This window comes from Parambassis ranga, chromosome 2 (assembly GCF_900634625.1).
Source record: "Parambassis ranga chromosome 2, fParRan2.1, whole genome shotgun sequence".
In the NCBI taxonomy this organism is placed as follows: domain Eukaryota; kingdom Metazoa; phylum Chordata; class Actinopteri; family Ambassidae; genus Parambassis; species Parambassis ranga.
In genome coordinates, this window is record NC_041023.1 from 12,924,793 (window position 1) to 12,939,883 (window position 15,091).

A 15,091-nucleotide genomic window follows, 5' to 3' on the forward strand; every position below is an offset into this window, starting at 1 on the left:
TTTATGTGTCAGGATCTTACTGTTGAAAATTCCCTTTCCTTAGATGTGTAAAATGCATTCAGGGATTGAAGCCCCCTCCACTAAAAGCAGTTGATTCCAGCACAGTTAGAACCCGGTGTGAGGGTGCCTGTGCACCACTCCAGGTGATTTCCCATCTTAAACCAGAGATCTGCTTTTATTTCCAACATTGCGCCTTGCTGGCTTACACTCTCTCTGAGAGAGAGAAGTAACTTTCTCTAAGAGTTGGAAGAGATGGGATCTGAATCTGTCTGGCCCGTACTATGTGATTTATCCCCTCATTGCATGTTGGTGTGTGTGTGTGTTTTTCTAGAAACCTGAATGTAATAGGTCAGGGTACAGTACTTGCAACTTAAAAGTCAATAGTTTGTGTGAGTGGTTTTGTGCCCTGCAGCTCATGTCACTAATCGACAACAGAACAACTCTCTTTTCACTGCTTTTTTTCTGTCCCTTCTGTATTTTACTTTTTTTCTTCTCTCATAGAAGAATCATAATGTTATATACTTTAAATAATTCTCATATTATACCATGGATTGCATGGTCTCTCTCTCTCACCGTGTTTCTCTTTTTCACCTTTTCTCCCACTCATCCTCTCTTTGTTTTGACGTCCTGTAGTTGGCTGTTTTCCCTTGGATCTTCCCTCAGTCATAAATCACTGTCACCCCACTTCTAGGAGTAGGAAACCAGCTGCCAGCATCACCAATTCTGTGTGTGTGTGTGCGCATGAAAAGAGAGAAAGGGGGAGAAAGAAATAGAGCAAGAGAGAATATTTCAAAGTGTTTACCATCTCAGCAAGCATGCATTTCACTGGGCTTGTTTGTGAACCCTTCATCTCTCAATACATCTACACACCTCTATGCAGTGAATATTTTCGTGTGTGTGTGTTTGCACTGCATTTGTGTGCTTAGATGCCCTTGACCAAAACTGAGGGATGAGGCTTGCTGGCCTGTATCTGCTATGAAAATTAATGCCATGGGGTTACACAGACACACACAGGCTTTTGCATTGTACTGCTGGGTGCAGTCACAAAATATAGAGGGGGAAAAAAGGCAAAGAAAGAACATGCATGGAATTTAGAAAAGTTTACACAGGAGTATGGAAACACACAAACGTGCACACAACTGTGAGAACTTATTAAAACCCTGAGCTATATTAGTGACTCAGATTGAGTGTCACATTTTTTTTTCCTTTATGTGTAGACAGACCACGTTTAGGCATGGCCTGGCTTTGTTGTTTGTGCAGGAGCATAAAGATGGGGGTCTCTCTCTCTCTCTTCATAGTGATCGCTGTTTGAAAGGAGCTAAAGATTTAATGTTGCACCTCCACAAAGTTAGTTTCAGACTCAAAGCAGGAGAAGCTGACACATGCTGACTGTTAATACCCAACATAGCAGAAGCTCCAAAGTCTCTGATCTTGTACTCTGCTTTCTTATGTTGTGTCTGACCTTACTGGGTACTTTTTTATTAAGGTTTCCCTTAAAACATGTCATGTCCCTGACCCTTCTGAACTTGTGTTCCAGTCAGGTGTTTCCTCATGGCCTACCGGAGGAGTTCACCCTCATCTTCACCATGGCATTAAAGAGGGCTGCCCTGAGGGACACCATCTACCTCTTTCAGATATCTGATCAACAGGGATACCCACAGGTGCTCTCTCCCTCTCTTTCTATCACACTTTCCTTCCTTTACTTTCTTCCTGATCTTTCACCTTTTATTCTTCCTGTTTTTTTGTCTCCTCCCTGCTGCTCATCATTTCTCTTTTGCACAGTCATCCACTTTCCTTTTCGATTTCTTTTCTTTCGTGACATCTTTTCAATTCTCTCTCCCCTTTTCATCCTGTACACCTTTTGTCCTCTGTTATTTTTCATCTGATACTCTTCTTTCTCTCGCTCTCTCGCTCCCCGTCTCCCCGTTGCTCTTCCCTCGATCATCTCCTGCTCTCCTCCTTTCATTCACCTTCATTGTTATTCATGTGTGTTCCATGATGAAGCACTGAAGTCCCTCAGAGTCCCGATAATCACTAAGAGTCTGAGGCCAGATTTAAATACTCAATGTGTATGATGGATGGAGGCCAAGTCGCCTCATTAGGGGTGATTGATTGGCTGTACAGATCGCGTGTGTAATTAATATGTCTTCCCTTTTGCCTCATCTTTGCTACTGTGTTCTACAGCTTTGTTAGGTGGTAGTTGTGTGTAAATACTACTCTGTTGAGGCCAGTACATTTTTCTATCCACGCACTGTTTGGTGTATAACTGCTGCAATCCTCTACACTTTGTACCTCCCAAAACCCAGTTCTCCGTAGACCTCAGTGGCCCAGATGGTACCCTGTCCCTTCGATTCAGAGGGGCGGACCATGCAGCTGACACAGTGGGCTGCATTTTCAGCGGGGAAGGTGTGGAAGCCCTGATGGATCTGCGCTGGCACAAGGTGGCCCTCAGCATGCAACAAGGAGCAGCTTCCCTTCACGTGGACTGCAGCTCTATTGAGACCAAGCCCCTGGAGCCCCGAGGTGTTCTGCCCACTGACGGACACACTCTGCTGGGCATTCGGGCTTCGGATGCTGGACCTGTGCAGGTATGATATGAATAAAAACAACCCTTATAAAAGTGAAAACAATAAAAATAAGAGAAGATGTAAACTACGCATCATGGTTTTTAAATATATTATGTAAAAAAACTATGTTTATATACATATATAAAAGCTATGTGTAAGAACACTGTTTTATATATATATATATATATATATATATATATATATATATATATATATATATCAACAATGCAAGCAAGCAGAAGCATGACGGTGGAAAGCCTTCACTATGTTAAAATTAGTCCTAATACTCACAGGGAGCCTGTGCACAAATAAATGAAAGTTTTTTTCAATCTGCTTTCACACTTTTAAACTCCTCAAAAGTTTGGAGGAACAACCATTGTCCAGAGTTCACACATTTAGCAGACAAGAGGAGATTCTCCATGTAAACATCCATCCATCCATCTTCTATTAACCCGCTTTGTTCTGCAGTGCAGGGTCACGGAGGGCTGGAGCCTATCCCAGCTAGCTTTGGGTGAGAGGCGGGGTACACCCTGGACAGGTCACCAGTCCATCACAGACAGACAACCATTCACATACACACCTAGGGCAATTTAGAACCTTCTTGCTCTGAGGCGACCACTGCTAACCACTGCACCACTGTGCCTCCCCCATTTAAACATATCTTCATTAAATTGACAATACATGTATATGAATTATACATCCTGCGCTTCTAACATATTATTTAAGCAGCCAGGTTCTCCACTTTTTAGGGTCCCTGGAAACATTTTCATTCCCTGTCAAAATACTCATAATTGATTTTTCTTTCATTTTCTCTTTCTCTGTTTACATGTTCTTTCTCTTTGTGAGCATCGTCGATACACTTACTCAGTGGACTTTTTCTGGGCTCAAACAGACATATAGAGTTCACCTATATATAGACTAGCAAGGAAGGAGCTAAAGCATCTCAGGGCTGCAGTGCTTGTGTAAAAAAAAAAGAAAAAAAAAGCAGCTGTAAAGTTTCTGTGGTGTGACCAAGGTCCTCCTAGTTTCAACATCAACACTTCTATACAAAGGCAGGAGCGAAACCAATCAACCTATTGCAAGGCTATATTTTTTTCTAAAGGTCAATTTAAATCAAGTGGTCCACCGTGTCAGAACTCAAAACAGGCTAGTAAAGAAGAAGAATGTAAGAATTGGTGGCTTTCATGGGCTTATTTCAGTGCTGTGAAGGTGAACGCTAATCAAGAATAGATTATGAGAATTGTTGTTAATAAAAGATAAACTGCAGTGGCTTTTAATATATTGACATCATTGCAATGAAGCTGCCATTTTATGATTTCAAGAAATATGCATCTACGGAGAAAGGGAAGAAATAGGAAAGCTTTGGTGTGAAATCTGATGAAATATGCAATATTTGATGCCCTGTCCTGACTATTTAAGAGTCTTTGATTAATGCAATGTAAATGTCATCTAAAGTTACCATTTGAGCATATGGTGACCTTTATTCTCATTCTGTATGAAGAGCAAACTGTTACTAAGACCACGGAGAATGATGTGTTATTGCATTGCAATAGTGTGATATAATTCCGTATACCATTCACCTATATAAGTTTTAATAACATTCCCTGTTAAGACACTTATCCAGAAGACATGACAGTAAAACACTTAAAGTGCACCACGCCTTTGTGCTTTTCCCCTATGTCTATATTTCTGTGTGTGTATGTTTTGGTAGGTATCAGACCGCAGGCTATGCCCTTGAGGTGCAGTTTTCTTTCAGCCAGCCCTGATTAAAACAGCAAGCGGACTAGAGAATACGTCTGTGGTGGGCTGGGACCATTAACGCTGAATAGATCCAGTAATCCAGGCACTTAGTTTGACGATCAGTTAACTGGCCTAGTTAGAATACAAGAAGGGTCTCACCACACACACACACACAGATACACCTGACAGTGTGCCTCCCTAAAGCTTTATATAAATGAGAAATGAATTGCCTCTCAACCTTGTTTACTGCCTCATTTAAACTTTATGTACATTATAAAATTTAAACAAAGACCTATAGAGAACAGCATGTGAAATACAGCACACTCCAACCCCTCTCTTTTTCTTCACAGATGGACATTCAGCAGGTGATGCTCTATTGTGACCCTTCACTTGCCATTCAAGAGGCCTGTTGTGAGATACCTGGTGCACGGGTGAGACCTTAATTACCGTAATGTGATTAACAATGACAATTTGTGTGGTCATATACAATGCAACACTTTCCCCATCTGCCACAAAAGAGTGTTCATTTGTATAGTTTTTAGGAGAAACTTCTCACCTCATTTAAACTGCAGCACTTGTTGCAGCTCCTTCACAATAAAAGTCATCTGTAAGGCTCGAAATGTTCAACAGCTGCAGGAACAGCTGAGTCTGCATTATCCAAATTAAACGCCATAAAAATCTGCACATTCGCTCTGGAGGCTTATTCTTGCTAATCAGCAGCACTTTGTCCTTATAATGTGTTATGCTCATTTTTTTCACTTTTAATTCATTTTAGGTGAAAAAAATAAAATAATAAAAACTTGGCCGGCTGCCTTAGATTTTAATGTGTGCGGATGGCTCTTGCAGACCATTACTTATAAAATAGGCTAGATATGAAAAACAAGGGTCTTTCTTTTACAGAGCTGGTTTAAAATAGGCTCAGTCAGTCAACTGTGGCTCAATTAGACTATGTGCAATTATTGTACATCAACTGCAATTTGCTCTTCTAAAGTGTCGTTGTAATCTTAAACTCAAACTCTCAGATGGGTCTCGCACAGCTTCAGTCATATCTGTATATTTGCCTGTCCACTTCTCTCCTTCCTCTGTTTTTTGTGCAGTTATTGTTTGAGTTGTTTAAAACAAAAGCACAAAACAGATTTTTTTTACCTATAACACCACAACAATATGATGAGCAAGCAGTTGTTCAGGTATGGGAAGTTTTTTTTTTATTTATTTTAAGCTGAAGTTATTTTTGTACAACTTCTTGTCAGAATTCTCCTGGGCACTTGCACGTCTCTCTGCGTGGACGCATATGTGTCCTTTTCAACACCAAATGAAAATTATGAAAGAGATACAAACACAGAGTGAAGCTTCTTCTGATGTTTGAAAATGAAGGGTCCTCTGGAGAAAGGACTGCATGCTGTAAAATTGATTAGAGGGCAAAGAAGAAGGAAGCCTCTTCTTTGCTGAAGGCATGTGTGCTGCAGGGCTCCCTCCAAGCTGCTTCTAAATTTTGAAAATGAGAACTAGAGGAGTAAGTGTGTGCACTCGCAACACATTGCAGATTCTCAAAACACAATGGAAACAGATACAAGTGCAAAGTGATGTCACAGGGAAGGCATGACAGTATGGAGATAATGCATTTCATTTGCTGTTGTTGTCTTTTCCATATGTTTTGCTACCAATTGTTAGTCTTACATTAGAAAAAAATCAATTCAATTATAGGTAATCCTAACTTGGTTGTTACAACAGCAACACGTGCTGCAATGCTTTAGAAATGCTGAAGCAGCTTGCTGGAATGCAACAATAAACAGCAACTTACAAGAATGCCTGTCTAAAGACGAGAAGTTTACAATTGTGTTTCTGTGTAAAACAAGAAAAAGAAGTTACTTCCTCCAGTAGATACAGGGACTGAAGATCTGTGTGGTATTGTTGTTGTGATGCGTGTTTGCAATAAGCCCAAAGCAAAATGTTTTTTTTATATGTTAAAAATGAGCACAGATGTTAAAATATACAAGGTATGGAGTAAAGAATAGGACAGTGTTGACCTTGTTGTGTTTGATCACTAAATGACATATTACATTGTGCACTAAGCAGAATTATGTTTGTGTATTACATGCTTGCAGTGCCCTCCTGATGCTCCCAAGAGCCGCCGGGCTGCTGAAAATGACCTGCTTGAAAACACATTTAGCCAGGTAAACCAACAACCAACACACATACACACTGAAAAAAGACATGTCTGCTGCTTCAAAAAAACATGTACGTACATAAACTTATAAAAGTCCATCAGTATGATACACTCCAGATACACACATTAATCAATGTCTAAATCTCTCAATTCCACTTACAAGTTGAATGGAAAAGCTTTCTGAATCTTCCCCAAACACTAATCTCATTCTTTTACATTGTAAATTATCACAGCACCCACTCTCCAGACATAACACATGCAAAACAGACACACACTTGGCCTCAAACAGCTTTGTTCTTCAGACAGTTTGAGCTGTCTGCGATGCTTCTGCTGGCCTGTAGGACTTACACCAACTGTTCTCTCTGAAAAACTCCACAGTGGAAAACATGTAACATTTTTTTTATTTTGCTGCAGTCTTTATAAATGCTGAGTTTCACGTGACTTCTGTTCAGTAATGTCTGCTGGTAGCGGTGTTGAATGCATGACAAACAGAGCTTTATGCAACACATGGGGCTGGTTTTTCTACAAGTTTCTGTGCCATATTTTTTTGTGTGGTTGCTACAGATAGATAAAGTTCTTTCAGTATAACATAAAAGCAATTTATTTTTGTTTTCACACCCGCTTGTGTCATTATTCATATTAATGGGATCTATATCCAATTATCTATTCATTAGGGCCTGGTGTTTGTCTTGAGGAGTGCTGATGTTAACTTAGAGCTCTGGCACACTTCAGGACACAGTAATAAATCCCAGAGATGGTTCCAGCCAGACACAGGCTTTCCATCTCATGTTTCTCTTCTCTCTCTCACACACACAAACACCTTTTTTCTCTTTTGCTGCAGACTCACTAGTTTTCATTTTACCAGCATCTACATACATTCACATTATCTTATCTATGATTTGTTCCTTATGCTGCTACACACATGCAGTTGAGTACCTTCTATTTTTAACCAGTTTACTACCCAGTAAATTAACTGTGGTATTCAAGATTCCATTGTGCACACCAGCTGTTTCTGCTTTATTCAGTGACAGCACAATAAACTCTGCCTATGTGGAATGTCAATGTGTATTATATTAACCCCAGAATTTCCCTATTTTATGGCATCATGCATTACGTCACATCAACAAACGGAGTTGGCAGCAAAGTTCAAAGTCATGGCTGAAGCAGCAAATAAACCACAGAAAGTGTTGAAATGAGAAATGAGTGAAGAGTCCATACTTTAAATCCACTCGGTCATTCATTTGGAACTTGTGGCAACCTCACTGAACACAACACACGAAGCTGTTACTGTAGGAGAGAGACTACTGAGCATGCGCACATCCTGCAGGTACGGTGTTGGAGTCCACACAGAGCAAAGACCATAGATCACTCGAACGAGCTTCAGAAAGTAAAGGTGATGTGTGAGGAGACAAAGGGAGCGTGATAAAACAAGAGCTCTAACAAGGATTAAATTCGGCCCAGCTTTTGCTGCCGAGAGCTGAAAGACAAGGAGGGACGGTGAGCTGGCGCTATTACTGTTGTAAGTAAAGTTGATTGCTAGCTAGAAGCTAACATGCTGGGTAATTGACAATAGTTCTAATGGCGTTTTGACACCTTTAAAGGGTCAATGCAGCTTAGAAAAGACATTTTCTACCTGCCAAAAAATTATTAAGGCCTCTACAAAAGGCCTGAGTGGTTATTTCTGCCTCAAAATTACTTGAAGTCATTCTTCTCTGTGATATTTAACCAAAATATTATCCAACCAGAATCTTTATATCCATAAAGACCCTTTGAAAGGGTCAATAAACCTCAAAGTTATTGTTTTCCACCTGCACAAAAGTAATTGTGGCCCCCCACAGTAAGCCCAGCCGCTTATATCTTCCTTATTCTAATTCATTCTTGTCTGTGATCAGATCATCATCCAACCAGCCCACCTGCACCTGTTGAAACACCTTTAACCTACCAACATACCTGAATGTATAGCAGTTTGCCATATGCCCATAGTATACCATTATGAGTATATACATTTTTATATTTTTTATATATATATAATCTAGTTCATTTGATGCTACTGTAAGCAGCGGAAGGAGACTCCTAGCCAAACTACCAATGCAATTTATTCATGACAAATTTGTTGGAAAGAGGTGCTGATAGAATTGAGTGCTCCAGTCATAGCAACATTGGCAGTAACTCACAGCTCCACTCTGTTCGTGTTAAATGATGCTTACACTTCCATACATCATGATGCCTAATTTACATGACAGTTTTGGGTTCTCCATGAGAGTTTGATAACCTCCACCGGGTTGAACAATGTGACTGACTGACCTGGCATACAGATTTTGAGCCCATCTCCCTAAGATGTCCAACAAGCTGTCCTTTGAACTTCTATTGAACAGCTTGTGTCTGTATCTGGGTGCTGAGGTATGATAAATCTCACCCACACTGTTTCTTATCCTCTCACATTGTATTTGTGTAGCTTTCAACCCACTTCCCAGCGGAAAGGTCATCTAGTCCTCAGAAGAACCAAAGCCTTCTTTTGTTTCTTGTTTTTTTATTATGAAGTCCAGCCACAGCTGTAAAACGACCGCTTCCCTTTTCTCTTTTGCTAAAGCTGTTCCTTAGTCCCTGCTACCTTGAACAGATTGTTTCCGCTCAGCCTCCCAGTCCATCTTTCTTGTTGACTTTTTTTCATGCACAGTGGGGTCCATTACCTCAGTACACCCTCTCTCACCCTCTTTCAACTCTCTTTTTTTAAACCTAGAATAAAAAAAGCTGCTAATGACCCGTGTGTGCAGCCAGAATGACCCCTATTTCATCTGCTTTGTTGTTTATCTGATGCAATGAATTGTAACAGCAAAAAGATTTAAAGTATGCCCCGAACCGGCAACAGGAAAACAACAGCTTCCATACACAAAAGGTGTATGCACCTTAAATATTATGCCGACTTCCTCCTTTTTTGTTGGGAGCAACAAGAGTTTCAGCTGCTGTAAACTGTAGCAGAGCTGAGCCAGTGACTGGAACTATGAAGATAGAGACTGATTAAGGAAGAAAATAAGAGCCTTTGGGTACAGATCTGCCAAAATGGAGACAAGCAGACTAAATAATATATCTGTGGTCTCCTAAGCTGTTAGATTCAGAGTGACTGAATGTTAGCTGAGCTAGTTTGGCAATGAAAGTGTTGATGTTCAGCTTCAACTTTTTTTCTTCTTCGTTCTTTCTTTCAGGATATTTTTGCATCCAAGGATCTTGCAGAAAAAGTAAGCCTCACCATTCACACGACTTGTGTTTAAACAGTAATGAATTTCTAAAGAGACTTATTGGACAGCAGAGTGTCCTAGTCCTAGGTCCTAAGTCCTAGGTTTATAAGTGAAATTTGTGTGTGAGGAAAGTACCTTTTTTCTATAATACTGGCCAGTAAATAAGGTCCAGGAGGATGGATAAAGAGTCTCTAACATTTGTATGCAGTTGAAAATCAAAGAAGAAAATATGCAGGCCATATGTGTGTGTAGGCCTATATATATGGGCTCCTTTGTGTTTGGGAGAAGAGTCTGCACCTTATACATATCCAGCTTGCTGACTGACTGATTTACACCTCATTATGCGCTGAATCTCTGTTGGGAGTTGCTGCTGCCTATTAATTTTGTCATTCACCTACAATAGGCATGTTCTGTTCACAAATAGAATACAAAACTCCAGACGCTTCATTAAGTCGCTCCTGTGTGTGCTTACTAATGCAGCTGGCCGCCTCCCCTGACTTCCTCAATGTAGGTTATTACCTGTGTCGGAGCACACAGCTTGCCCTGTCACTGGGGGCATACACTTTGCACAGAAACAAAAGTGACTTTCTTTCTGTTTTGCTGTGAATTTAGTTTGGTCAAATTACACAGGAAACATTTTTTTCCTGGGTAAAGACATCATACAGCCAGAGTCACACCCCAAAGACGAATCCACCCATAATAATAAACAGTGTCACCAATCAAAAATGGATTTCCCTGATTATGGAAATTAACGATCTGTATAGGCAAGATTCGACTTGTGCTGCAAAATCCCCAAAGTGCAGTCAATAACCCATTTTCATGTCATGCTGCTTCAGCTCTTCCTCGTACTCCTACATCACTGTCCTCTTGGTTATGTGAATCACAACTATCTCTATCTATTAACACAAACATGCTTTTCATAAAGAAATTAAATCCTAGAATCTGTTTCTTCTTTTCATGCATTGATTCAGAATTATATTTTAAGAGGACTGTGAATGTATTTTTTAGGGAGTTTATTAGTGTGTGCTGGGTCTCGTGTTTGTTTTGGCAAGATTTGGCAGCTGGAGAGAATGAGCATGTTCCTAAATGTAAGAACAAATCTCACTGGCAGGCTGTTAGTGCCAAAAGTTCAGGCTGGGTTTTGAGATGTTTAAGCTAATAAATAATCATTGTATTATAGAGGAAGTCGCTTTGTTTCTGAGTGTGGGTGACAAAAATGTGAGCTTATTTTGTGCCAAAATTTGAAACCTGAAGCTGAACTACTCTGTGTTGTCATATAATATAAAATGACAACACCTCAGAAGTCTCAGAAGGCACAACACTTAGACTTCCTGAGAATTTTAACAAGGAGACTACATTAGTAACCAGACAAACACAACTTCAGCAAATATATAATGTATAATATATGCCAGGACTTGGAGACTAACTTTGAGGTTAAAGAGGAGCAATCTGCAAATCCATAGGTCATTGATGGATAGCTTAGCCTCAGGAGCCAAGGGCCAGTGTTTGAAGACTTCAGATTGCAGAGACTGGTAATTTTTTGCAGTCCAAAATTTGGTTGTAGTCCACAAGTTTATACACTAACACCATAACAGATTTGTTTGTGGTATTTGCTGTTTAGATTATAAGAGTTAAATGCACAAAAAGAAGGTATTTTTTCATTTCAAGGTTAGAGAATACAGAGGATAAACTTCAAAAAAGAGGCTGTTGAGTTACAGTCTATGAGGACCTATACTAAACCCACACTCACTGTTAAGGGCCTGGAAAGACTGACTCGTCATTGCAGCTGGTCTAGCCAGCCATTGATAGATTTGTAGCTTGTGAGAAGGGGGGCGGAGAATAGGGAGAATTACACATTGTTTCTGTGCTATTACGAGCCCTTTTTCATCGCCTCAGCTTCAGCATGTCTGTATGTATGCAGGCTTCCTGGTGTGTGTGAAAGCCGGGCTCCCAGAAAGACGGGGTGGGACGATTCAGCTTTAATTACTCGCTTCCGCTAAAAATGTTTCAGTTATTTATAATGCTCAGCCTTATTTGGATATGAGCATGTGTGTGCCCTCCTGTGAGGAGCAGCTGGTCGGCTCACTCCTGGGCTGTGGGAATCAGACATTCCTATTGATCTCCTTCTCCCGTGGGAGCTGTGTGAGTGTGCGCGTGTGTGTGTGTTTGTGTGTGTGCGCCCACTTGCCCAACTCTCATCCTTTTAAACTGCATACTATAGCTACAGACGGATTCAGCACTGTTTAGTTTTGTGCAATAGTGCCACTGCCAGGCTGCCACAGGAATTACAATTTGTGTAGTTACCACACAAACTTTTTATCCGGACACATCAACAGAAAACAAATATGGTGTAATAATACATCTCTCTTTCTCTGTGTCTGTCTGTAGTGTGCTGGTTGTTTATTCCTGAATAGGGAAGAAAATGTAAGGATCACTGATCTTTACTTCCATTTCTTTCCATTAGATCATGCCAGAAACTGGGACGTGTATAACTGTGGGTTTGTGTCTGTGTGTTGCAGGTTCAAACTTTTGGTGGGGCTGCTGGGTTGAAAGGAGAAAAAGGCGACCGTGTGAGTATGGACAAATCTGTATGTACTGTAGTAATGTCAGTGGAATTTGTGATGTAATTACATCTGCTCTGACATGCCTTGCATTATCCACACAGCCTTATACACACATGCACACATGCTTTGGATGTTGTTATCTTAATATAATGCTGGCTATGGACCAGTTCACCACCTCCCTGACATTCTGCAGTGCTTACCCACATGCAGTCATTCTTATTTTTTTGCCTCTCTCTCTCTCATTGTTTTAGGGTGATGACTGTTCTGGCTCCCTTTCAGGTCCAGTAAGTAACTTTTCCATTTTGTCTCCCTTCATGCCTCATCTTGCTTTGTTATTTGGCATGCAGTGCAGTGCGCCTGAAATTTTCTCTAAAAGTTGTTTGTGATAATACATGCCAACCAAAGTGTCTCTAACCTCAGTGCACACAGGGACCCAAGGGCCAGAAAGGAGAGAAAGGCGAGCTGGTGAGTGCCAATATTCTGCTACGGGTTAACAGCACCACAGCCCCCTGCAGTCCAACCCCTCAAACCACCATTTAGTTTGATCTCTATTCAAAACCTCATTTGGATGCATCCACTCTCCATATTAATAACGTACTGGAAATGATGGCATGTATACTGTGTAGTTATTATTAATTCATTGTATACAGAGTCACCATTTGCCAGCAGGCAACTGCTTAGGGCCCCTAAGGGCTGATATATGTACCGTATATATGTATTAATGGTGATAAACTTTGGGTGAAGGGGCCTCCTGTTTTGCTGAATTACTACTGATTGTGTATATATATCCATATTTGTGTACCTGAGAGTAACCAGGTCATGTTTCTTGGGTTGTTTGTATGTGTGTGAATGAGACATATGGCTCCCGCTGGCTGTCCATATGGGGTTGCTGACTGGTCACTGTGTCAGGTCATTGATCTGAGCCTTGTCTCCATTCCCTTTCTCCACAGGCGACGCCTGCCAACTGGGGCGAAGCAGCTGGGTTCAAGGTGAACAATTTAAGAAACTTTCAGCTGATGAATAAAGAAGATATGACCTTCTAATAATCATCTAATTAAATTCTGACCTCGTATTTATTTCTTTTTTGTCTAGGGAGAAAAAGGTCAGAAGGGAGAGCTCGGCCCGCAGGGTCTGACAGGGACTCCAGGGAAGGATGTAGGTGTTTTGGATTTGTTTTCTTTTGCATTAGAATTAGAGCATTAGGCTCAGTAAATGTGCCTTCTGGGCATGAAATGTGCTTTGAGGTTAAGTCAGACAGTTAGCTTGAAATATATGTTTTCAATACTACAAATGTAGGCACACAAACACATTAATGCACTTACACACACACACATATCCACTTATGCAGCCACCTTTTATCAGGCCAAAGCGGATATTCAGTAAACTTATACGGCATTACTCTTTAAGCTCAGACTCCCATTGATATCTGTTCTCCCCCCCTCCTCTCTCCCTTTGCGTTAAGTCGCCCTGTTAATGCCTGTTAGATTAGGCTAGAGCAACAAAGCTTGCACAATCAATGCTGCCTTATTGACTGTGCTGTTCGTCTCTCACACAGGCAGCCGTCTATTCAGGAAGACTTAAACCTTTTAATCTTTCCTGTTCGGTGCAGTGATCCTGTAGGCACATGAAAAGTTTTGAGGAACAAATTACAACATGTTTGTGCTGTGAGATATTCCCCTGGTTTCAGCATCAGGCGTGTACACTCACATGTAGCTATTCACCAGACTCGGTGCTCATCGTGGCCAGATGGATTTGGTGAAGAATAGATTTTCTTAAGCCTCCCATCCATCTGACATTGTGAATATGAATGTGCTTGTTGATGTGACTTGAATCACGCAGGCAGAAAATATTGTATATGCATCAGTGAAGATAATACATCTTATAATTTTGCTTCTTTCTCATTTCCATGTTACAAATTCAAATAAATGAGGGAGATCAACAAGTGTTTTCAACAATTTATGAGGACAGATTGGAGATAGTGATTTTGTGATTTTGTTTTTTTTGTTTTTTTTTTTCCCAAGCGACACTGATGATGTCACTTTTCTTTCTGTCTGTCACTATTTCACAGGGCCGAGCAGGGTCCGTCTGTGTAGTTGGCCCCAAAGGACAAAAGGTCTGCCTGCATTAAGTCTGGGCGTTTCTACTATAAGCCTGTCTGTCACATACATTCAGCCCTGTTTGGATTTAATAGATCTGTGTTGAACTTATTTCCCAGGGCGCCCCAGGTATAGTGGGTCCTGAAGGGTTGGCTGGGGAACCAGGAAAGCCTGGACTTCCGGGCCTACCAGGAGTTGGATTGCCGGGTCCTCCAGTGAGTGTCTGAATTTGCACTCTGGATGGATGATGTCCTTGTGTGTTGATTATCTTAATATCCTCAGACACTTCAGGGATGATCTCAATTTGACCAAAACATAGTTTTTTTGGACATTGCTGCTCTCAGACAGTGCAGGACAGGACTTGGCAGAGATCCCACTTTTTGTGCAGATTCCATTGTCCTTGACAAAAGCCTAAAAATATCTTAAGAAATGCATTTTTAAAGATTGATGTACTTTATTCCTTGCCAGGGCCTTCCTGGTGAACTGGGCAGTGCCAAAGGAGAAAAGGTAAGCTTACATTTTGGAATGACTGATTGCATTCTTGTGTTTGACCCCTTTTACTATTTTAAAGTGTGAAAGTTATCAACAATGAAATTATAAAGGAGGGTGCTGACAAAATACATTCACTTTGGTTGTAAAGAAGAAAGCATGCACAGTAATTAGTTGGAAAAATTGCATGTTCTTTAGATTCAGTATTTACTAATTTACATACATTATTATT

At 40.7% G+C, this 15,091-nt stretch overlaps 1 protein-coding gene across 3 annotated transcripts in view; it reads left to right on the forward strand.

Moving 5' to 3' along the window:
* The window catches only part of col16a1 (collagen, type XVI, alpha 1), a 55,857-nt gene that overhangs the window by 16,126 nt on the left and 24,640 nt on the right, over positions 1 to 15,091 (forward strand). For 2 of the 3 annotated variants that reach the window (XM_028428425.1, XM_028428440.1), the window contains exons 5-18: positions 1,538 to 1,661; positions 2,307 to 2,588; positions 4,658 to 4,738; positions 6,413 to 6,481; positions 9,678 to 9,710; positions 12,099 to 12,134; positions 12,230 to 12,280; positions 12,526 to 12,558; positions 12,695 to 12,739; positions 13,225 to 13,263; positions 13,367 to 13,429; positions 14,343 to 14,387; positions 14,490 to 14,585; positions 14,839 to 14,877. In XM_028428425.1, coding sequence (XP_028284226.1) covers positions 1,538 to 1,661; positions 2,307 to 2,588; positions 4,658 to 4,738; positions 6,413 to 6,481; positions 9,678 to 9,710; positions 12,099 to 12,134; positions 12,230 to 12,280; positions 12,526 to 12,558; positions 12,695 to 12,739; positions 13,225 to 13,263; positions 13,367 to 13,429; positions 14,343 to 14,387; positions 14,490 to 14,585; positions 14,839 to 14,877 — 1,036 coding nt within the window. The remainder of the gene's footprint in view (positions 1 to 1,537; positions 1,662 to 2,306; positions 2,589 to 4,657; positions 4,739 to 6,412; positions 6,482 to 9,677; positions 9,711 to 12,098; positions 12,135 to 12,229; positions 12,281 to 12,525; positions 12,559 to 12,694; positions 12,740 to 13,224; positions 13,264 to 13,366; positions 13,430 to 14,342; positions 14,388 to 14,489; positions 14,586 to 14,838; positions 14,878 to 15,091) is intronic. The other variant, XM_028428434.1, reaches the window with a different exon arrangement.